This window comes from Arvicola amphibius, chromosome 1, assembly GCF_903992535.2.
Source record: "Arvicola amphibius chromosome 1, mArvAmp1.2, whole genome shotgun sequence".
Taxonomy (NCBI): domain Eukaryota; kingdom Metazoa; phylum Chordata; class Mammalia; order Rodentia; family Cricetidae; genus Arvicola; species Arvicola amphibius.
The window spans coordinates 5,427,563-5,452,996 of NC_052047.1; the positions used below are offsets into that span (position 1 = coordinate 5,427,563).

Sequence of the window (25,434 nt, forward strand, 5' to 3'; positions counted from 1 at the left end):
AATTTGAGTAGTTGGCTTTTGTCTCTTGACCTCCAGCACACTGGTGTCATTTGAAGCTGCATTCTGAATGTTCCACCCCTTTTCTTTCCTTTTCCCCATCCCATCTGCTCCCCACTTCTCTCCCCATTTTGTTCTGGTCTTTCACACCTTTCCTCATGATTCTATTGACATGTAAACTAAAAGCATTAGGTGGGATTCCAGAGTGCCATCTTCCTTGTCTGTGCTGTGTGCTGAAATCTGGACTGCTTTTGAATCTCGACAGTGCTGCATACGATGCTGTCCTCGACAGAAATGTGGCCATTAAGAAGCTCAGCCGACCCTTCCAGAACCAAACTCATGCTAAGAGAGCTTACCGGGAGCTGGTCCTCATGAAGTGTGTGAACCATAAAAATGTGAGTTTCCATGTTAGTTTTGAACCCCTGGCAGTGGGAGGTTGTGAGACAAGAGGAAGAACACAAGCGCCACTCCAGGAGGGAAGCTTGCTTTGTCGTCTCCGTCTCTTAAGGTTGTTTATTTTGCCCATATGCTGCATTTGGTTTCATTGTCCTCGTGGTAGCTTCCTGCTTAAAAAAATTATCCAAAAGCCATATGGCATGGAGGAGATGAATGTGACTGATATTCTGTCCCTGTTATGAAATTAACCTTATTTGGTCGTCAAGCTCCAAATTAACCCAGGAGCCTCATGCTTTCCAATCAAGCTAAAGCTCCTAAACAGACAAGCCTCACAGAGAAACCTTATAGGACTTTATATTTTAAGTTCATAATAAGAGGAGGAAGATTCTCAGTCACTGTTTGTATGATGTGTGCTTCAGCTGGAGTCAGGCAGGAGCTTCAGCTGCTGAGGGTCCCTGCTGTGTGAGCATCTTGCTTTGGGATGGGGAAGCAGCAGGTGCACACACATGGAAAGCTCTTCAGAGCAGGGACCACCCAGAGCCTTTGCTTAGTGCATCCAGGTGGCGTCAACTATCGCTTCAGAGGCTTCCTAAATCTCAGGGGAGGACCTTTATCCTTGAGCCCAGTCCCTTCTTTGTAAGTAGAAATCAAAGAAAATTATTTAACCTGATGGTGATGATTCATAACTTATAACAAGTTTATGGAGCACATTTTCTTATGCACAAATATGTAATAAAATTACATATTTTTAAGAATAAAACTAAAATTAACAGTTATCACATGTTTGTGCTAAGTTCTTGAATATAAATACACACAGAATATATGAAATTATTACTGTGTTTTGTAAGTGAGATTATATAGCAAATGTTCAACTACCAGAGAGTAAGCAACAAATGTGTTTGGTGGAAAGAGATTTATAATACAATGGTAGCAACTCTCTCACTCTATCGCTCTACTCCCATGACAGACTGACTTTCTCTCTCTCTCCCTCTCTCTCTGTCTCTGTCTCTCTCTACCTCTCTCTCTCTCACTGTGTGTGTCTCCCCCCTCTCTCTTTCCATCTCTTCTCTCCTGCTTCCTCTTTCTCTATCCCTTCCTCTGGTGTGCCCCTAATATGACCTTTAAATCAGATCATTTGTATACTGTTGAGTTGTTTGGGACCAATGACACCTGAATTCACTCTTTTGGATTAATTATATTTAATGTGCTGGTCAGACTTCTAGATAGTTAAGACTGTCAAGGATTACAAAGGAGGAGAACTAGAGCAATTTCCTCCCAGAGGAGCCTGGATTTTCTATGAAAGGGAAGGCTCCATATAGAGACAGAAGCATTGTGAAAGGTTGGTCCCTGTGGGATGTGATGGGATAGGCGGAGCAGGAAGAGCTCATGACTCATCACTGACATGGCCATGCAAAGAGCCTGAGACATTTAGAAGGAATCTAGAGGTTATAGGAAACTGACTCTTAAGAAGAGACACTGTATAAAAGCCATGAAGTCTCTCGCTGTGTGACACACTGGCCACATGACCAGGGTGGCAGATTACTGTGTTAATAAGGAGAATGAAACAACCCCCCCAAGCAGAGAATGATAGACAGATGCAAGCAGGGAAGCAATGGTGTAGAAAGATTTCCACACATGAATTTGTATCTACTTAATCATCCTTGCAGATCCTGTGATGATGGAAGTTAAAAATAATCCCATACTAATTCAGAATTATGTATAATAAAGTATAATAGTCCTAGATTGCAGTCCTCTGCATGAATAGGGAACAGGAACTGAGTCTAGCAGCCAGAAGCAAGAACCGGAAGCAAGAGAGTGAGGGCATGCTTTACAGCTGCATTTATAGTATAAGAGACCACGCCCACGTGGACTGGTATCTTAAAGGCTGTTGGCTGAAGGAGCTCCCACAGCAACCCTGGAGAGCAATATCTTATGGAGAAATTCCAAATTGCTTGGCCAATTTGAAAAAAAAGCATATCCCATGGTGTGGTTTGGATGTATTTCAACTGTCTTTTTCAAATGCTCACATGTTGGAAGATTGGTCTCCAGTGCTGTGATGTGGAAGGTGGTTCAGCCTTCCAGAAGAGGACCTTCAGGCTTAGGGTCTTGGGAGACTTGCCTTTAAAAGGACGAGGGAGTGCTCATTGTACCTCTGAGATCTCTCATGTCACACAAGAGTGATATGTCAGTGTGAGCCCACACACTGTCCAGCTTCCTGCATTGAGAAATGATCATCTTTCTCTCCCTCACAAGCTACCTCCAGAGCGATGTTAACACTGGCACCATGTCCTTGAACTCACACTGTAGTGACTAATAGCCTTGCCATGAAGTTAGTCTGCCTTCAGCATGGTCTGGTAGTAGCAGAAAACAGTTGAGTGTTTGCCCTGCTGTTGACTGCAACAAAGGGAATTCACAGCAACTGCTCCTTAAGGAAAATAAAGATTTCCAAATTGCTGTAACAATTTATATTAGTCCTGCTATCTGCTTTTTATGTATGTGTCTGTGCATGTATGTTTACAAGCTTATAGAAATATTTTTTAACAAAGAGAGAGGTCCCTCTGACCAGCTGTAGTTTTTCATTGATACTCAAAGCAAAAGGAAAGGCTATATGAATACGGAGTTCTGTTAATCCTGGGGAATGTGAAGAAACACAATGAAGCAACCCCATCAAACCTTTAATAATAGGAAAATCCATTTAAAAGATAACTCAATTCTAGGAAGTGATGATTGTTGAGATTGCAGGGTTGTGATAAGTGCTGACTCATATCTGTGCCTCCCAAGACTTTGTAATAAAATAACTGAGTCAGGCTCCCTCTGGAAAATACTGCACGGAAGCGGAAGTGTCTATGATGACCTCTGTGTCTGATGATGAGCTGTTTGTAGGACATTTGCCTAGTGGGGTCAGCACTGCATCAGGAACAAATAAGTTTCTAGCTGGGACTTAAGGAGGCTGGAGATGTGACTCCGTGGTTAAGAACATGGAATGCTCTTCCAAAGGAGCTGGGTTTAATTCCCTGTGTCCTCATGGTCACTCACAGCTATCTGTAACTCTGGTTCCAAGGAACCTGAATCTTTAGCTTCTGAAGTCATCAGACATCCCCACGGTGCAGACATACATTTAAGCATAGTAAGACATCCCCACGGTGCAGACATACATTTAAGCATAGTATTTATATACATATAATAAAATAAATAGAGCTGGGCGGTGGTGGTACACACCTTTAATCCCAGCACTCGGGAAGCAGAGGCAGCCTCTATGAGTTTGAGACCAGCCTGGTCTACAAAGCTAGTTCCAGGACAGGCTCCAAAACCACAGAGAACCTGGTCTTGAAGCAAACAAAAATAAAACAAAATAGAATAAATAAATCTTTAAATGGGTTGTTAGGAAGAATTGAAATATATGAGGTAAGCACTGAGGTGAAATACAAAAGAGGAATCTGAGAAGGTTATGAAATGAACCTATAGAAAAACGGGAAATAAGAACACAGGAGAAGAAATGTATCAGGAGACACTGGCTTTGAAAGTGGTCTGCAGCGCCGCTTTGTAGACTAGTTTACCACCTGATGATGCTAGGGCAGCTGTTGCACACACGCACTGCTCCGTCTGAGCTGTTGTTAAGTCTACAGAACTAAAGGCGCCTTAAAAGTTTAACAAAAGCGTTGGATGCTCTGTGACGTTTTTCTTAATAGTTTATGCAGACAACAACAATGAAAAATTCCACAATATGGCACATTTTCCAGTTATTTGGAATTGTGTTACTTAGACGACTTTATATGTTCAAGTGCCACTTACGAACTTTATTAAAAAGCCATTGAATTTGTGCCCTGAAGTTGTTTAGATATCAAGCTAGGACTTTTGTAAAGTAGATTTTTCTAGTCACATCTGCATTTCAAGTAGAATATCCTCATTTGTTTATATTTTCATTTCCACTGACATGTTGTTGATATATAATATTTAAATGGGAAGACATATGGGGTTATTTATACTTATAATTTATGTGGAATTGAGATGAACGTGGATTTTTAGATTGATTTACTTTATCACATAATTCCCAAAAATCGCTGAAATAAGAAAGTAAATGGTTAGGACTGAATTCCACTAACTCTTTAACTTGCCTTTTGCCAGTTTATCGTTAATTTTGTGCACAGTGCACCTCCCCACCCGTAGCACAGGGATATTGGTTGAAGCAGTATTTAAACATGATATGACTTTTTCATTTGGAGGAACAATGGTCCCTTCAAGGTTTTGGTGAGGATTTCCTCATCTTTCTCTTCTTGGTGACTTTGCCCTTTGTGGATTCACCACCTCGCAGCTTGTGTGTGATCATGGAGCCACAAGAAGCAATACAATGCATAGGTCTTGTCTGGCTTGGTCCTGGCTCTGAACTGATGTTATAATTTCATTACTAACCTTCAGACAGGTTTCGTGTTCTCTCTGATCCCACTTCTGTCCTATGAGGCTGTCCAGGAGACTTTCCCATCTTTTCTGTTTCCATCGTGGCTTTCTTTATTAAGTGTCTTACACTGGGAATAAATACACTCATGCTTTAAAAATAATTAACTTTCTGCTTTATTTCTTTTCTTTGTCTCTTTCATGCTCTGTCTTCCAGATTATTAGCTTATTAAATGTTTTCACACCCCAGAAAACGCTGGAGGAGTTCCAAGACGTGTAAGTAATAAAACAATAGAAGTAATGAAGGAAGGTTGAGCCCCACCTCACTCAGATCAATCCAGGGGAATGGCAAAAAATAATAGCAATAGAAATAAAAAGGATGAAATTTCTTGCAAAGATCAAAGAGACCTAAGGGACAGGACCCAGGGAAGGAGCAGCAGTATGCAGTGCAGATTCCGGGGTGCTGTGACCTCCTGAAGGACACTCCTGCCTCCTTCTGGCCCATATGGTTTGTTGTTCCACACTCTTGGAGTATCAGGAGAGTAAGAAAGCTGTATTAATTATTTGCTCATTGTTTCTGTGAGTTTCCAGGATGGGTCAGTTCCTTTTGAGAAACATTAACAAAGGATATGCTGCAGTTTTCTTTGTTCTTTTTCACCTGTCTTTGCAGGGCCTTTAATTTTGTGTAAAATGACTCTGTCCAGAAAGTCAGTGACAAACTGACTGAGGGGTAGTTATTCCGGGTCACGGTTTCTTCTTCCACAGCTGCAGCACACTTTAGAAACACCTGTCCTGATTCCTTCCTTCGTTTGTAATCATAATACTTAGGAGAGCATTGGGGAAATATAGGGAAAGTATGATCAATAAAGGTGAGAGAACAGATGGCCATGAACCACATACTAATCAGTGACGCTGCTATCTGCCTGTGGGTTGAGTCGCTGCAGCTGTCAATCATGATATACTTGGAAGTTTCCCATCTTCTCGCAAGCAATCACAGAGCTTGGAAGTTCAATAAACATAGACGAAGTACAGGATTCCAACAGTGTTGGAAGGTCATGCTAGACCTCGCTTCTGGAACTAAGGTTGTGGATTTGTGGATTTGCCTTCTAGTTACTTAGTGATGGAGCTGATGGATGCCAACTTGTGTCAGGTGATTCAGATGGAATTAGACCATGAGCGGATGTCCTATTTGCTGTACCAGATGTTGTGCGGCATCAAGCACCTCCACTCTGCTGGAATTATCCACAGGGTAAGATCACTTGCTCTAGAACTGCAGTGTGTTGACTACTGCAGAAGAGAAAAAAGCAGCTTTGAATTACCTTCTCGGGGAGAATCAGCACCCGATTGACTGATGTGTAGAAGGGACTTCTATGTGTGCTCTGGGAGAATTTGAATTTATATTTTGCTCACTGAAAGTCAACTTCTGAAGAGTCTTGTATTTCCTAGCCCACTGACAATGGAAGTTGGATGAGTAGCTGAAATAATACAGCTCGGTTCCAATTCCTTCCTGGAAATACAAAGATTTTATAACAATACAGCTGCCCCTATGTATTCCCCTGTCAGGCCTAGAAATGACATTTACCCTTAAAGGTTTATGTTGTTCTAAAGAGAAACCTAAGAGATGACAAGAAATGACATGCTATTTTCACCAATGTGAGCCTAAATAATAAAAATGACAGTAAAGTCTTCTTCTGAACTTAAAATATTTTATTAAGACTCTTTTTTTAGAAATCTAAAACTACCTGTGACATGTCACAATGGTCCCGTGGTTCACATGGTGTCCCGCCGGCAGGGTGTCTGTTGCAAGTAGTGTTAGGGAAGAAACTGCAGTCCCTGTAGATACTCACTTTCATTTTCTTCCCTGTTTCTGTCTTCAGGACTTAAAACCCAGTAACATAGTAGTCAAGTCTGATTGCACATTAAAAATCCTTGACTTCGGACTGGCCAGGACAGCGGGCACAAGCTTCATGATGACGCCGTATGTGGTGACGCGATATTACAGAGCCCCTGAGGTCATCCTGGGAATGGGCTACAAGGAGAACGGTAGGGATGTTTCCGGAAGAGCGAAGCAGGCATCATGCTTTATTTAGATAACTGAGAGGCATGCTTGTTGTAACCTAGATGAATTCTTTTGAAGAGGAGCTTGCCTGCTCTTCATATTCAGAGATCTCTTAGATACCAGTTGGGGGAGGGGATGGGGTGTGAAGGATGTGAAGGGGTGCTTCTGAGAGGCAGGCTTGGCCACAGGAACTCTAAAATGTGATAGCAGAAAAGAATTGCAAATAGTGCTCGCTCAATTAAGTAGTCAAGCGGCTGCTGATTGGCACACAGGCCTCAGAGAGGGAGAATTGCTAACTGCATCGTGGTGTAGCCCGACTCTTGGCTTTTGTGTAAAATCTCAGGTTAATAGCTCTGGTCCTCAGAAAAGATGAACAAAGATTACAGAATCTTAGATCAAGTCAAGTTAGCTTTGTTCAAACTATAACCTTCTTGTTCATATGTCAAATCCTCTGTAAGTAATATTTAGTGTAGTACTATTGAGTAAATCTTAATAAATTCAAGAGACCATATAAAGGAAAAAACATTAAATTTTACATTATTTCTTTGACAAGAAAGTCAGTTGAATATACATGAACATGTTGAAAGAAAAACACAGAAAAATATTTGAAATTCAAATTGAATTTTGATTGATTAAAATAGAGGGTTATAAAGTACGTCTTAGAAAGCCTTGTGATCTATCATTGTGTCTGGAATACCTATTATAAAGAGTCATGTTGAAAACCATATCGAATATTCTAAGAAGTTAGATTTGTATATGTGCCCTGAATGCTGGTTTTTATGTTTTATATGTTTAATCCCTAGAGATCTATTTTCACACATTTCATCAAAACAACTACTATTGCGGTTTTGAGTATAATTCCCGCAGAGGGCATTTGTGAGCCTTTGAAGTTAAGAGCAATCATTTGCATACTTCCAGTCTAGTGGATGCTGTTACATTGCTGTCTTTGTATGCAACAAAGGGACAGTCAGCCCTGAAGCAGGCCAGGTTCACTTGGATAGCCACTGCCAGAGCTGTGTCACCTTCTGGCTTATGTTAATGGAGCCCTCCTCCTCCTCCTGAGTGGAAACCCAAGGAGGTTCAATTAGAGAGAAGTCCAGAATTGAGGACCAGAGTTACCAATAATGTATTGTATATTTTAAGGGGAAGAGTTGGAATGACCCAAGCCAAGGCATTGATAAATGTCTGAGGTTTGGGATATGCTGATTTGATCATTACACACAGTATGCATGTAGCAAATATCCTTAAGTATGATTACTATGTCTCACAAAAATTAGAAGGGATGAGAATGGACAGAGCCTGGAAGTCTGAGTTTGCCTGATCTGTGTATTTAGATCTTTGTCACACAGACAGAAGGTAATCAATCCTGTTCCTTTCTTTATTTGAGAGGTCTACAGAACAATGAAAAGCCTTCATTTCTGTGCACCGAGGTGCGCCTCATTCCCTTGTGCCATGTTCTGTCTCAGCTGAGGGTGGTTATCATGCAGAAGACAAACACGGCTTGTCCTTGCTTCAGGCATGCCCTCCTGTGCACCTCACCCGCCTTCCACCCCTCGGAGCAACTCTGCCTAATGTTTTTGTTTCAAAATCCCCTTGGCATTGATACATGTGAAACAGTGAGAGAGTTAAGGTCCGTGGGAGAGCGTTGGTTAACAAGCAGGACAACCAGGACACACACACACACACACACACACACACACACACACACGTGCACTTAAGTCTTAGCACCTTCTCTACATTTTCACTTTTCAACATCCCTTTGTGCATATGCTAATTTATCAGTTTTTTAAAACTATTTCAGATAGAAGTTAGAACTGAGGCTTATCTTAAAGACTAATTTCTGAGTGAGAAATCAACCCTGTAACACGGGAATTACAGCTCCTCACCACAAAGCTCGCCAACCGTTTCCTAGTCTCTCGGATTTGGTTGAATGAACTTTTATTTGGGACAAAGGGTATTCCCTTGCTGCCCACTGCACACCACTAAACAAAACAGGAAGTGAACACAGTCACTCTACATGGATGAATCTAGCAAATGCTATCAAAACCATCTCCGAGACCTTTAGTTGACACCTGCCTGGAAATACTGTTGGTTTAGTGAGTGTTCTTTTCCTGTCCATGACACCACCAACTCCTGTCAATAAAGATGCAGTTTGGGCATCCATATAGTCCACTGTCTTACACATGAATTTGAGCGCTCACCGTAGAGCCTGCGTGATAACACAATGTGGGTTTTAACACACATTCAGTCACATTAGGTGGAATGTGAGAGTCTTATCTTCCAGTCCCCAGAGCCAGTGACCTCAGTTAACCTTGCTTTCCTCCTCTGTCTTCACACCCTCTCTCCCGTTCTAGTGGACATATGGTCTGTGGGATGCATCATGGGAGAAATGGTCCGCCACAAAATCCTCTTTCCCGGAAGGGACTGTATCCTTGTACCTTTGGCTTCACCTGTTTCCGTTTCTCTCCCTTTAAACTCATACTGATTTTCCCAGCAGAGGAAAGACAGAAGCAGGAAGTTGGGTAAGTGGAGCGCTCCTCACAATGAAGTGATGATTTCTATACCCTCACCAGCACTGCAGATGCCTACCACAATAACTTCTGTTAATTAATTTTCCAATAGACGTTTTCTTCTTAAAGCACTTTTTTCCTAGAAGCCAAATTAGGAACATTGTTTCTCAGAATTAGTGAATTACTACCAGAATCTAAATGAAAAACAAACAACAACAACAAACCATAATTAGCAAAAAAAAGTCACAATTTCCAAATCATTTCCCATCTTCTTCCTAACGCTATTTATGAGGCACAACATTCGAGTATGATTTCCCTACTCACTCTCCCTGACATTCAAGCTTTAGTCTAGGACCTGTATGTAGACAGGTTTTACTAGGCCGCTGCAGCATGCATGATCCCAGTAAATCGTGAACCTTCACCCTTAGAAACCCTAACTATTAATCAAATGAACAGAGGGCAGGTGACTTTAATAGGGCTTCATTTGCTTGAGTTTGAGATGTTGAGCTTTGGTAGATAAATAGGTTATTATGGGGCTCAGTGGGTGGAGTGCCTACTGCACAGGAGTGAGCACCTGAGTTCAAATCCCCGGCACGCTGTAAAAGTCAGGTGCAGAAGCACACCTCAGTAACTGCAGTGATGGGGGCAGACCGCCATGCCAGCCAGCCTAGCCAATCAGAGAGCTCCAGGTCTCCTGACTGAAAACCCAAGGTAGAGTGTGACTGGGGGCCACACCTGCCAATGACCTCTGACCTCCGCCTGCACCTGCACACTTGAGCACGCACACATGAAGATCAGGGCATGTATTTTCCAGCTAAGTTTCTTAGAGGACTGTTTACAAATGACATTATAGAAGCCGAAGAATTTCTTCAGTGACCAGAGGTTGACACTCTAGTAAAAGGACACATCTGCGTTATGACATGTAGGAAGTACTCTTCACATATTAACAGGAGAACATCCTTTGACAAGCGCACAACAGCTTGCTGATGGATGCCAGTGCCAATTACGGTCGACATTAACCGATAAGTTCAATAACAGTACAGCGTTAGCTCATAAGAATTGTTAGATAAGAGGTTTTGGATTTTGTCAACAAGAAACATGGTAGATTATTGCTCATTTTATTTGAGAAACTTCTATTAAGGTATCTCTTTATTATGTAAGAAAGATTATAATTTTATTTCAACATAAAAAGAAAGGTTACAGTTCAAAACTTATGACTCGATAAGAAGCTGATAGCAAACGGGCATCCATGCTTTCTGCTGGACATCGGTATGATATTTGCTGAGTCCCAGCATTAATGCAAAGTGCTGCTCTCTTCTAGCCCTTCAGTGGTACAGACCCTGGACAATGCGTTACTTCTCAGCACTTGAAGTTAGAGATTGAATTACAAGCGCTGAATGAATACAATGCTTACCACTATCTAAAGATACACAACGCTCGTGAAATGAACCAGTGATGACCTCATATTGAATATGTGCTAAGTGACTGAACTTTGAATGTATTGAGGTAAAGCATATATTGATAAAATTGATCTTACCAGTTCCTTCCTATTCTTTTTTTATTGTTGATATGAGCACATTTTAATTGTGCGCACAATGTGCACTTGGTGCTGTTGTCTTTTTTGTTGGGCAGTGCTGGTCTGGAGGGTGAGGAAAGTCTGTGATACCCTTCTGTCTACAATTCATTTTACATAATTATTGGCCTCATCTGCCTTTGGCCATAGGCACATTTCATATGTGAACTGAGAAGTTTTTTATATCATGTCAATTATCGGTAGTTTGGGGGCCATTTATATAACCACTGTGGCTGAAAAACATTAGAATCCACATTCACATGTCAGTGTGCTGATCTTACTCACAAGCCGGAATTATTCCTTGTGCTTTTGCCTTTGGAGTAACATACGTTAAAACAGAGACCTCTCCATCACTGCTCAGAGGGGACTTGTAGTTTGTGGGTTGCCTACTCGTGGAAACAGGCCAGGATTTCTCATCAGCGTGGGACATGGCTGCTCCAGGTCCCTTTTCCACAAGGAAGGACACTCTGTGGGCTCTAATGTAGCTCTTCACTTCTTCTCAGGGTTGCACTTCTGTGTTGACCGTTGAAACTCAACAGCTAACACAATTAGAATAAACTGAAACTTTGAAAATCTAAATTGATCCTTCAGCAAAACGGAGATAATCACATCATTGATGAAATTCTGTTTTTCAAAAAAAAACCCAAAAAACAAAATCAAACAAAAACAAATAAAAACAAAAAAAAAATAACCTTTCAGGGCTTTGCCTTTATTTTTATTTGTTTTAGAAAAAAAGGCAAAGCCCTGAACATTTTTGAACCTGAAACAAACCTGTGTGAAAGTCAGTATATAAAATCTCCATCCTGTCACATGTGACCACAGTTTAGTCTCTTTTCATTGATTAATTTGTTAATTATTATAATATTTAAATCTTTCGAACTCACTTTCTATTGTGCATTAACTCATTCAGTTTTCACTATAGTTTTATGATGAAAATAAATTCCCTCATACACACACACACACACACACACACACACACACACACACACACTGTTTACAGAGTACAGAGAACAGGACCTTCTGCCTTCCATGTGAATTTTGTTTCTTCCAGGAAGTTTATAGTGAAGTGACTTCAAGTTGCTTCGTTAGAGGTTTTCCCAAAACCCTGTGCATCCCTCCCTCTGTGCACTCATCCCAAGCCTTGGCCTGGCAGCACTGTCTTCTGGGTCCCAGAAACTCCACTGCACCCCTGCACTGTGCTCTGGACCCCAGATACTCCACTGTACCCCTGCACTGTCCTCTGACTCCAGGGACACCACTACACCCCTGCACTGTCCTCTGGACCCCAATGCACCCCTGCACTGTCTTCTGAACCCCAGAAACTCCACTGCACCCCTGCACTGTCCTCTGGACCCCAGAGACTCCACTGCACCCCTGCACTGTCCTCTGGACCCAGGGACACCACTACACCCCTGCACTGTCCTCTGGACCCCAGAGACTGTCAAGGCAACCCTTGCCTTTTAATGAGCCTTTTTAAAGTCTGATTTTTTTCTATTGAAAATATTTTTCATACAATCTATTCTGGTCACCTTTTCCTCTCTCTTATCTTTTCCCACATCCTCCTCACCTCTTCACCCATCCAACTCAATGTTTTCTTTTTCTCTCTCTTTAGAAAAAAATAGGAAAAACCAGCCAAAGAAACAAACCAAAACAGTACAACAGCAACAGGAAAACAAACAACAAACAAAAAACCCTGGAAAAACCAGAGGAGAATTGAGAAAGAGGAAGCATGAGAAACACACACACACACACACACACACACACACACACAGACACACACACAGACACACACACAGACATGCACTCAGAAGCATCCACACTTAGACACACACACAGGAACACACACACACACACACACATAAACAGACATGCACACGGACAGACAGACACACACAGAAACAAAACTCATGAAAACACAAATTCTGAAACTATAACATACTGGCAAAAGATCAGTAAGATAAAAATTGCACAAACAAAGGGACATGAAATAAAAAAAAATTTCCAAAAATGCCTCTGAGCTCGCTTTTATGTTGGCGTCTTCTACTGGACATGTTCCTGGTCTTTAAGTGTGGCTTGTATCCCCAGTGAGACTCAACTGGAGAAACCAATTTTTCCTTTGTGAGCAGATCAATTGGAGACAGCTTCTTTGTTAGAGATGGGGGCCCGTGTCCACCTCCCCTCTCAGAGCTGGGATCCCATCTGGCTTGGGCCTGCCACAGTGTCTGTGAGTTCACATGTGTGCCAGTCCCATTGAGAATCCCGCTTCTTTTAAACATGTTTTTTCTACCGTATCTTTTAATTTTATATTTCAAATGGAAGGATCTTCTTTGAACGAGGAACCCACAGTGGTCCTTTGTCTATAGTTCTTGACCAGAGTTTTCTGGACTTAGTTTCTGTCAGACCTTATTTCATGGTACACATTTCAAAATTCTAGATATCAAGCGAATTGTCTCCAACTAAAGCAGACAGTAATATAGAGTAAACACCCTGGCCTTTCTTCCTGTAAACATAAGACATATTAGCTGGAAAGAAAACAGCAGGCATAAGACCTTGCTAGGGAGGCATGGTATTAAGGGGCAAGAAAATGACTTCCCACACAATGAGATAAGCAAAGAAAATATGTTCATATTGACAGAACATTGCATTATTTAAAGTTTTCACAGGAGAGCTGGGGACAGTCAACGTAAAATGGATAGAAAGTAGAGGTCATCTGGAGGTCATGGCTGTCATAACCATGTCATGCACGGACAGTCACACTTCTTACCGAAACAGGATTTACTTCCCAATAAGTTTATAATTTCCATATTATTTCATAATACTATTATAAAATATTATGCTATTATCCTATCCCATCCTTGTCCCTAAGATAATACAAGTTTATCTCCAACAACATGAAATATTGGCTTTAACTACATTTGGAATATGCATTTTGTCACCATGCTCTCTTCTGTGTAAATGTGGGAATCACGATCACAATTTTAAGAACGAGATACGTTCTTTATTTGAAACTGTTTAATCAGATTTATTTTCACCACTAGTTTTCTTCCTACTCTTTTATGTAGCTTTTGTGTGTGTGAGATACAAGGGCATCGTATCTCTGGAGGCATAAAGGGAAGGGTAGATGGGTGGACGGAGGATAAGTGGTCCTCTGAGTCTCTGGCACTGGCGTGTTTTACAGTGTGTCTCAGGAACTGCTGTGTGTGTGTCTTGCACAGGAAGAACACACGTGTTCTCAGTCTGTAGGAGAACATTAGTGCTTTTTTATAGTTCTACTTTGGTTTTAAAAACATTGTGCTTTTTTTTTAAAGATTTATGATTAATTTTCAAAATGTAAGATTTCTAGAGAAATGCCGTGATTTAAAAAAAAATATTAGCTCTTTCTGTCGTCCTTTGAAGTTCACTGGAAGAAACTTTACGAAGAATGTCATCTGAAATCTAAACTAAGAGACGATTCAGTTCAGTGTGCTAAAGGATAAAGCAGAGCAGGTTCAGAGGTTGTGGTACAACAGTTACATCGTCTCAAAAACTCCACATATTTCCAATTTTCTGAGTGGCGTCTGTGTCGGTTACCTCCTTATTGTGGTGACAGAACACCAGAGGCCATAGCTCACAAGAGGAAGGGATATCTGGACACACAATTCCAGCTGTTTCAGTCTGTGGTTAGTGAAGGAGGGAGGAGGAAAGAGAGAGGCAAAGAGGCAACAAACCTCTATACTTTCAAGGGTTTGATTCTAGTCAAACTGAACTTCCTTCCACAAAGCTCTCCTACTAGCTCCACAGGCTGGTCACTGAGCCTTTAGCACGGTGGCTCTCAATCCCTGAGTACCGGTCCCTTTGGGGTTGAAGGATCCTTTCATAGGGGTCACCTAAGACCATCAGAAACACAGATATTTACATTACAGTTCATAACAGTAGCAAAATTAGTCATAAAGTCACAACAAAAATAACTTTAGGGTTGAGGGTCACCGCAACATGAGGAACTGGGTTAAAGGGTCTCAGCACAAAGAAGGTGAGAACTCTGCTCAAGTGCTAGTATTTGAGGTGATGCAGAAGACCCAAAGCATGGCACTCACACAGCCTCACAGCTTTTAATCATGGTTAGGAGGTGTAGGGTTGTCATCAGGGCTTCTCTCCTTCGGTTAAATGGAAGATGGTGTTTAAAAGGAAGAAGTAAGAATTTAGAATAAGCTTGCTTCTCTCAAAAACTTCAGATGTTCTCAGAAAATTGATGACTATTTTAACAACACCTGGAAATGTTCAAAGTTTCTTTTAAATGAAGCGGCACATTATCTGAGTATGATAGTTGCAAATACTTTGGCTCTCTGCCTGCGCAATGCAGATGTACACAAGCAGGCACACACACACACATACATGCACACACACAAATATAGAGAGAGGGAATGGAGATTCATACCAGTTGGAAATATATTAGCTATTATGCCAATAACTGTCCATTGAAAGGAAAGCAACATAGGAACCTTGTTCCAATACTGACAGCTGATATTATGGTCTATATATTTATACACACATATACATATAGATACATATGGATCATTTCTGAAGATATCACAAGATTTTATTCTAAAAGATAAAACTGGTCAGTTTTAGGAGAGAAGTGACCCAGTATTACATCACACTCCCATATTCTCAGATTTTCTTTTTGATGTGGAAATAGTCATTGCTTACTACAGTGCGCCTCAGCCTTCCTCATGCTGGGACCCTTTAATATAGTGCCTCATGTTGTGGTGACCCCAAACATAAAATTGTTTTTGTTGCTACTTCAGAATTGTTATTTTGCTACTGTTAAGAACTGAAAACAGCTGATATGTGATTCTTGTAAAATGGGTCGTTGAACTCCCAAGGGAGACTTGACTTACATTGAGAATTGGCTTAGAGACTAGGAGACATTCCACGGAGCCACTGGTGATTTGATGTGTAGTGTTCCATTCTAAGTGGCTTCAGCCGTGAAGTGGGCACCTAAGTGGGCAGTTAGGTTCACTCATTTTAAACAAACAAACAGAAACAATAAAAAGTATATATTGAAAACTTACTATCACCAGGCAACATGAAAAGGGATTTACCAGAAATACACTATTGAAATCTTTAAAATTCTACACAATAAATGCTTTTTATTACTGACATTTTAGAGGGTAAACTAACATCTAGAGAGATGAAGTTGGCCAAGGTCACATAACAGTAAAGTGGCAGAGTTAGTCTGAAGCAGAAAGAAGGGTATAGACATATCTTCCAGAGGGACTGTAGGCATCCCATCTGCCAGAGGTACTATAGACATATCATCTGCTAGAGATACTGTAGACATATCTGCCAGATGTTCTGTTGACATATCTTCCAGATGTACTGTAGACATAATCTGCTAGAGATGCCTTAGACATATCTGTCAGAGAGGGCTGTAGACATATCTTCCAGAGGGACTGTAGAAACCACCTCCATATGAGAAAGAGAAACAGATACATCAAAGTCTAGATAACTCTTTGGCAGGAAGCCTTTTCCAGACATTTACAGACATGCAGGAGATCACACGACTGTGCTTTATTTACCTGCCTTTCTTCTTTAACCCTCCTGTACCACACACATTCACACACTTACACACATTATACACACATACTGCACATACACATGACAATACTACAAACACACACACACACACTACACAGGACACAGACATTCACACTCCGACCTTATATATACTCAGAAATGTGCAAACTACACACACATTACACATACATGCTATGCACACAGTATATTCACCACATCCATAGTATATAGATACACTCACACGCTACACACACTGGATACAATCAAGCTTGCACTCACACCACGCACAGACGGGTCATTTTGGGACAGAGTGATAAAAATACTTGAGCAATTTAAAAATAAAACACTTTCCCAGAGCTGTTCCTTTTTTTTTCTTTTTTCCCTCAAAGATTTTGAGCGCAGCAGCCTCTTGTGAGGCCGTGATTACCGGATGCTGCTAACTCATCATGATGGACACACACCATTTGCTCTGTCTTTCCCTGATAACTTGCATGGCACGTGTTTTCCTGAAATGGAAGCAAACACATACGCTCCTCTGGGTTTAGGAACTAAGCAATGGGCACCTTGGGTTTCACCCCAGTGAGATTTCACAATGGAAAGCATCTCCAGGGACCTCCTGCAGGACTGCCAAATTACTACATGTAATTTGAAGCCTGAGTGGAGCAAAGCCATGAGGTGCTGCTGGCCTACCCCTCCCCCGTTTGCTCCACTTCTTCCTATTCTGTTCCTTCCAGTACCTGCTTGCTTGTCTCTGACTTTCCCTAAGATTAAGTGGGTGCAGCCCTTCCGCATCCTCCCCTCCCTGTGCCCTTGCCTGCCTTCCGGGTTCCAGTTCTGGATGATAACTGGCAGTAGCAGGGAGCCCATTGTGATTGACCCTGACATTCCAGGTCCCTTTTATTTTCAGTCTCAGAAGCGTTTGCTCTCTAATCTTGTTTATTTCATGTTGAACAGTCGCGTTTGAATAGCCAGCGCATTCTGCACTACAAAAGCCTGTGTTTATGGAAGCCGAAGAGACTTCCAGCTTAGAAACTGCTCCTTTGATGGGATTCAATGATGGAGCCCTCATATTCCAAAACACTCACCCTCCAACAGGCATTTCTGCTTCTGGAAACTTATTCATATTTATAAACAAGCATAAATGCCTTTTATAAAAGAAATTTTCTTTTGGGATGCTAGCTGCTAGCTTTTTTTTCCTCTCCTTTTTCAGAGATGGCACATAAAAGAATAAAAATGAAATTGATTCACGTGTCTCCCATATTAACACAGCCTAGGATAATTTTCAATACAAATCACTCAGATTCCAGCAGATGAATGCAAATTAGATCTTTTAAATCAGAAGTGAGAGAAAGCATTGAATTATAATTGCAAAGTAATATAATCAGACACCAGTAGCTTCAGATGGCTTTGTTGGTTCAGCTATGCAGCAGAAAGGGCTGGGCATTTAGTGTGAGTCCCCTTTCTACCTCAGAGCCCTCCTGGTCAGGGACCAGCCTCTGCCCCAGTCAGGGAAGTTCAGACAATGAGTCTATGGTGGGAGTGGCCTTGATGCTTTATTTATGTATGGATCTATTTCCGTGTTCTTGTTTATATTCATTTCATCTTTGTTTCCAGTTGACATGTGGTCGGTAGGGTGCATCATGGGAGAGATGGTCAAAGGCACAGTGCTGTTTCCTGGCACTGACCGTATCCTTCCCTGGGGCCGCTGGTCTCTGTGCAGCCTCCTCATCTGATACCTTTTGCATTTCCAATGCAAGACTGCTGAAGATCTCCATGGCCCTCAGAGAGCTTCTGTGAGATCAAATGTCAAGTATTTTCCAGCTCGCTTCATGGTAGAATGAACTTGTCTCCCAGAAAGACCTTCCGTGGAGGGGACAGCGTGAGATAAGAGGCTCAGCCTTGCATTGGGAACTCTGTCTTACTTCAGCTCTGTCAAATTCCGAGACTGTTTTATTGCTCTGTTTGCAGAGATTCAAAAGTGAAGACACATATGTAGCTAGATAATAAATGACCGAGCCAGTGTTCACACTGGAGCTTTATAGTTTTAAATCATAGGAAATTAACATTCCCTTAGCATGGAGAGCTTAGCTCACCCACAGGCCCAGAGAACACGCCTGCATGTCTCATTTCCACCCTCATCAGCCTCTCCTCAAACAACCTGTCTCGTTTGCTTCATTTATAGGAAGAGTGGTTTCTCCAAACCTGCTCTTATCTTCTCAGATTATTAACTAGCAATATTTAAAGCCTCACTGATTAACAGTGACTAGATAAAACATCTGGAGAAGTCATTTAAATCACTTAGAGGAGTAAAAGTAATCCTCGCTGAAGTAGCAACTGACGGATAGGAGTCCAGAGGGCCCAGCGCAGACATGCGGCTGGGCAGCTCCTAGCAACAGCCCACCCACCCGCTTCTGTAGCTGAAATGACCACTGTGTTTGTGTTTGATCACTTTTGACAATGTTCTGTCTTCATCATTGTAAGGGGAAAACTGAACAGAGATGCTCACTGTTTGAAAGCAGTTCAGAGTGTCTAATTATGGGCTAATATCTAATTAATCTGATTAATAACATCATGGGATTATGCACTGGCTTTATGTTTTTAACACCCTACCATCTCCATGGATAACATAATGTGTGTGTGTCTGTGTATTTCATACACAGTTCCACACATATGTGTATAGTATAACATAACTCCATACATATTTTCCTTAAGTGTAAAGGATGGTGGTGGTGCACACCTTTAATCCCAGCACTCGGGATGCAGAGGCAGGTGGATCCATAACTCCAGTACCAGGGAAACTGGGGGAAGTTTTTCTTTTATAATTTTTAATTATTTTATTTTTGAAATTATAGTATAATTATATCATTTTCATTTTCCCTTTCCTTCTTTCAAACCCTCCCATGTACCTCTCTTTGCTCTTGTTCAAATTCACGGTCTCTTTTTATTAATTGTTGTTACACATACACCACATACACATATATACACACACACACACACCTAAATACATACATACAACTTGCAATTGTCTGTGTAATGTTACTTGTATGTATGCTTTCAGGGCTTAACATTTAATATTTATTTGATACAATTGGTATGCTAGGCTGAAAGTTGGAGATTGCTTTCCTCCTCAGGTTTAAATATAAAAATCTTTACCAATGTCATTTGGCATGTACTTTTCAACAGGGTCACATGTAACCCAGGCTGGCCTTGAACTCATTGTTCAGTTCAAATTCTACATGGACATCTGATCCTCCTGTTTCTACTTCCCAAGGGCTCAGATCACAGGTATGCCCCACACTGCCTGGTTTATATGGTGCGAGGGATTGACCCAGGGCCTGCGCACGCTAGGTAAGCTCTATACTTGAACTGATACCCTAGCTCTGTTTTCCTGACCTCACAGAAATTTGATTGCCCCTGTTAACAATCCAGCGTACACAGTCACACCCAGAAATGAATGTGGCCCTCCAGAGATGTGTCCCAGGATGGAGCACAGTGTCCTGCCACCTACCTTAGCTAGAGTCAGTGTGGTCAGTGAAACTATTTGCCTTGATGTCACAAATGTGAACGGGGCTTTGAGCTTCCTCACCTCTAAATATAGATGCCAAACCTGCAACCACATGCAGATAAGACAGACCTTTGTTTGTGAAGCCCGAATGCCGCACCCGGAGGATGCTGCCATTCACGTCAGAGAATGAAAGCTGCCACGGGAGGTTAAGAACAGTCTCCTAAAGAGCCTATCCAGATGGAGAGGCTAGGAGGTGAACCTTCAGTAGCTTAAAAAATGTTGCTTCTGCCACATATATTAATACACTTTAGAAAATGTAATTCTTGTCTGCTTTTGATTTGTAAAGAGAGATTACAATAACAGATTTATAAGAAAAACCAATGATAGTGAAAACCACAAGCATCGCATGTCCGACAGCAGGCCCCGGAGGTCCATCCTCACTGAGTCACTGAGTCAGGCTCAAGATTGTCCGCCCTGGCTGACCATACTACCTGCTGTGTTCGCTCCTAAGGAACATGCTTTTAATGAATTGCATCTTAAACATTTCTTCATGTTTTATGTTATCAGAAAATTATTTTTGAGACAGAAAAAATATTCCCAAATGAAAAGTAACAAAGCTAAAAACTTTGTTCCTCCCCCCCCGTACAAAGCCTTGCACACACCATGCAAATAATTTACCCCTGAGCTGCATCCCCGGGTCCAAACTAAAATGGTTTTAGAAGAATAAAACAACTCAAACACCACCAACATTATAGGGGACTATCGTGTGTGTGTGTGTGTGTGTGTGTGTGTGTGTGTGTGTTTCTACCCTGATCTTATAAATGTCCTCAAATATAAAAATGCTTTTAAGATTGACTTTTATTATGGAGAGATCTAATTACAAGCTGGGGTCACTGTGTGGTGTGTGGGAGATGCCTGTGCTGTCCTCAGCTGGCCTCATGGACAGTGCAGCCTCTGTTCTCTTCCTCCTCTGGATAGTCTTCCCTCTATAGGAGCTCAGGAGTTCTGACGGTTGCATCCCCATTTTCAAGATATTGAAGTGTAAATGAGAGAAAGCCTAGGACTTTTCCTTTTTCTGACTTATTTCCAGAGAACTGGCCTGCTAAGTGTGCTGTGACCAAGCTAGGGAGATCTTTCTGAGAATTGGAACCTGTTATGTGCTATGCCCAGGTCACGGAGTACCCCCAGAAAACCAACCAGGAGATGGAGTCCTGTGTGTAAAAACAAAGAGCCTTTATTCTTACACGAGTTTGCAAACTCGGTCTCTCTGTGTGGCCAACGTACTGGAGTAATTGGAGAGCCCAGAGCTCAGTTGGGGGTTGGGGTTTTGTAGTAGCAAAGGTGGGGGTGAGGGATTTCTAAGGTTCAGGACCCCTGAGTGACTGACATTTGTCTAGGGGTGTCCTGGTGAAAAGCGATGCATGTGTGCTAGCAGGTGATCCTGTCTACAATGGTTGGAACATTAGGAATTTCCTTTGGATGGTCTACTCCTGGGTGGTGCCTGGGTGGTCTCATTTTGTGGTCTTTCTTGGAACCAGGGTAAACTACTGAGACTTAGGCCTCTGTTGAGCTTGTCATGGCTGGGTCCTACATTATGTCCTGTATCATGAACTCAGAAGCACAGCCAAGCCTTCTCATATAGTGGTTTAGTAGCTCACTGGAGAGTGTTGGTATATTCCTGGCTAGTATTTCCCTAAATGCAGCTGCAGGACTACCTGGGTCGCAGTTATCATCAGCGTTTCTCTGTGATAACCAGCGCAGACCTAAGCCTTTGAACCCTAAGTTAAGTGGTGTGTGTTGGGGTTGCAGGGAGTTTTTGTACGTTTCCTACAGTGTGATTATTTGAGTGTGTGAACATGGTTTCATATCATGATACTGAATTCTCAAGACATGGGCTCTCCCCTCATTTCACTTCCCTTGGAGACCATATCAGCTTACATTCTGTCCTCCAGAGCTGAACCAAAGCCACCGAGCATACCCGACACCACGCCTATGCCACAGCTAGTTAGAGATAAAATGGCTTCTTCTGGAACTTTCCAGGATAGATATCGCAGGTGGCAATGCCTTCTTTAGGAGGTGAACAAAAAATTGGGAGAGAAATGTTGGTGGTTTTGAAGTTGCCAATGGAGGCTTTAACATTTTCATACTGATGACTGAATAGCAGGTCTAAGATAGTAAATCATTAGGCATATCAATATCAACTCTAGAAATATCATGTGTAGTAACAGAATAATCAAAGAAAACAAAATAGTAATTCAAACTGCATGGCAGGACAAAATCCCCAGAGAGCTCTTTTTTTGGCTTTTTTTTTTTTGCGTTTTTTTTTTTTTTTTTTTTTTTTTTTTTGGTTTTTTCGAGACAGGGTTTCCCTGTAGTTTCTAGAGCCTGTCCTGGAACTAGCTCTTGTAGACCAGGCTGGCCTCGAACTCAGAGATCCGCCTGCCTCTGCCTCCTGAGTGCTGGGATTAAAGGCATGCGTCACCACTGCCTGGCTCCCAGAAAGCTCTTTAAGAGTCTTCTGAAGGCAGAAATGGCAGAGCATAAATTTCATTCACAATTATAACCCAAATAACCAGAAAGCAGAAGGTATTTTACATCAGTCCATTCATCAGGGAATGTGCCTCAGAAAGTTCTCCAATCTGCGATGCTAAGTAGCACTTAGAGTCTGAGTTCTCAGTCAACCAGAAAAGCTGGCAGCCTTTGGCTCCAGCAGCTCATCCTTCATCCCTTAAGTGTACTCTGCTCCATTTCCCTAGGATGGTACCACTCATGAAAGTCCTTAGTAGCAACCAGTCACCTTTGCAAAGGATCTCATTTACTCCCAAGAGCAAAGGATTTGCAATGCCACTCTATTTAATCTGCAGTGAATTTAGAATTAGATGAGGAAATTTGCTGTCATAATTTTTATTAAGTGTCATTTTCCCGTTAATATTCAAGGCCTTAGATAATTTATCTCAGGGTGGCATTTTCTGCAATGACAGATCTGATATAGAAGTACATGCATTTACTGCTCTTCGTTTGCTGTGCAGGATGAGACTAGAGTATTCACTTCCTTCTTCTGCATAGCATGCAAGTGCTTCAACACTGTGCCTTCATCAAATGATATTAACAATTAATTTATAAAGGATACATTATATGATGTCAGCATCTAACTAATACCAGTACATTCTTTTATATTTAAAAGTACAAATCGAGGTAGTAATCTGACTGTTTTATTTGAAATTTCACCTCAATTTTCACTCAAAATATGGGTTGCAACAATTTTAGTGGAAAGGTGTTGATATGAAAGACTGAGACAAGCACACTGGAGATGCTCTCAGAGGGACACGCCACTGGTAAAGACTGATACAAGCACTCTGGAGATGCTCTCGGAGGGACACACCCCTGGTAAAGACTGAGACAAGCACTCTGGAGATGCTCTCGGAGGGACACGCCCCTGGTAAAGACTGAGACAAGCACACTGGAGATGCTCTCGGAGGGACACGCCCCTGGTAAAGACTGAGACAAGCACACTAGAGATGCTCTTGAAGGGACACGCCCCTAGTAAATCACACCACGAACTTCAGACCAAAGTGAGTCCACTTTTCCTATCACATTAGCTCCAGACGCCTGTGTGCTTCACAAACACTGACTTGAACGCGAGGAAAACCACATCCTCCTTGTCTAGACACCCGACATTTGTAGGAGGAAGGTCTTGGAAGGGGTGTGTGAGCGAAGGCACTCTGTCTTAAAGAGGGTTGCACCCAGTTGCAAGACTGTTTAACAACCTCGCTGACGCAGCCTTGACTGTTCTGGTCTCTCTAGGTCCTGAATGATGCTTCATTTAAAAACACTCTTGGATAGGAAACTCGCCCAGTGCCGTTAGAGACTCAAATTATTTTTTGAATTCCAGGACATGTGACTCATCTTAAATTTTTTATCAAAAATTTCATAGAATTGCCCGAGGGCTGCTTCTTTGGATGCAGTAAGTTATGGGCAGGGTATGGCCACTTAGAATCCCAGCACTTACCAGGAAAAGACAGGAAGGATGTCGGGCTTGAGAGCCACTCTGCAAGTCTGAAGCTGAACTGAGCTACAAAAAATTCCTGCAAAGAAACACCAACAAATAAATAAAAAGACACAATTCTGTGTTGAAGGTTTTATTGAATACTTTCATGACTTTAGTTGAATGAAATTAGGATAAAATAATGGATTGATGATATTTTACCAAATTTGTGAAGATGACTTCTTTGTAGAAAATCTAGAAACTTGGTCTCTTTTAAACATGGTATTAATCCTTACTCTTTAGAATTCAGAGCAAGGTTGAGTAATGAGTCAATGACAGCCTGGCATGGCGTGGTAACCCAGTCACAGTAGAGAAAGTCTCTTTTCATGTTTAAAGTGGTAACTGAGCTTTAAACTCCATGAACATTGTTCTAAGTACTGAGATCTATCATCCACCCATCTGTCTGTCTGTCTGTCATGTATCTATCTACCTAACTACCTATCTACCTATATATCATCTATCCTGTCTACTTATACGTTCTTATAGCCATAGACTTAGCATGAGGTTTTGCAGGAGAGTGACTAAGCAATCCTGCATAGTGAATTTCTTTATTTCCAATAATTCTGATTCTCATCTATACTCTGTGACACCCACAATGGCCAGTGGAGTTTCACTGACGTTTATACTTGGTTCATTCTTGCTATTTCCATGCTAGAGAATGCACCTCTGCTCTTCCACCTGCATTTCATTTCCAGACAGTCCACGGCAATTTGTAGTTTTTTTTATAATAACTGTTATTCATCCAGGTTGTAAGGGAGGTAGAAATTTGCAATTAAGTTGCTTTTATCTTTGTTTGAATGCCTGCCTACCATTTGCAGTTTATATTTATGTTAAATACGGTTTCTTCTTTTGCCAGGTCAGACTTTTTGGTTCAACTCTTGAATGGCAAAAAGGAAGGACCTTACAAACCTTAATTAGTTGGCATTATGTTAAAGGTCTTTGAAGGGCCTTGTGTTACTGTAGTAGGAAGGAAATGACAGTGAGAGGATGGGGTTGTAGAAGAAGAAAGGTGGCTGGAGATGGAATTAGTGCAAATCTCAATCCTGTTTGAAATCAGCTGCTTTTAGCAGATCCTTTAGAGCCTGCCCTGTCTATCATTCTCGAAGGTCTGACACATCAGACACTAATGAGAAATGAGAAAGAAAATCTGAACTACTTGGTTACAAGAGGTTGGGAGGGGTGTAGGGAAGGGTTGTGCATTGATCAATCAATGCTAATTACAGGTAGACAAAGGGACCGTGACAGACAGAGGGACTGTGACAGACAGTGACTATAGAGAGTGACCATGACAGACAGACGGACGACGGTAGACAGACTGGCTGTGGGTGACACAAAAGTTCTGCATGTTTCACACAACCTTCCAGAAAAAGATATAAATGTCATGAATGCATAATAAAAATT

General features: G+C 41.6%; 1 protein-coding gene across 1 annotated transcript in view; it reads left to right on the forward strand.

Moving 5' to 3' along the window:
• Positions 1-25,434, forward strand: part of Mapk10 (mitogen-activated protein kinase 10) — a 295,793-nt gene that overhangs the window by 221,458 nt on the left and 48,901 nt on the right. The window contains exons 6-10 of the mRNA XM_038328945.1: positions 263-392; positions 5,003-5,061; positions 5,896-6,034; positions 6,663-6,828; positions 18,098-18,169. Coding sequence (XP_038184873.1) covers positions 263-392; positions 5,003-5,061; positions 5,896-6,034; positions 6,663-6,828; positions 18,098-18,169 — 566 coding nt within the window. The remainder of the gene's footprint in view (positions 1-262; positions 393-5,002; positions 5,062-5,895; positions 6,035-6,662; positions 6,829-18,097; positions 18,170-25,434) is intronic.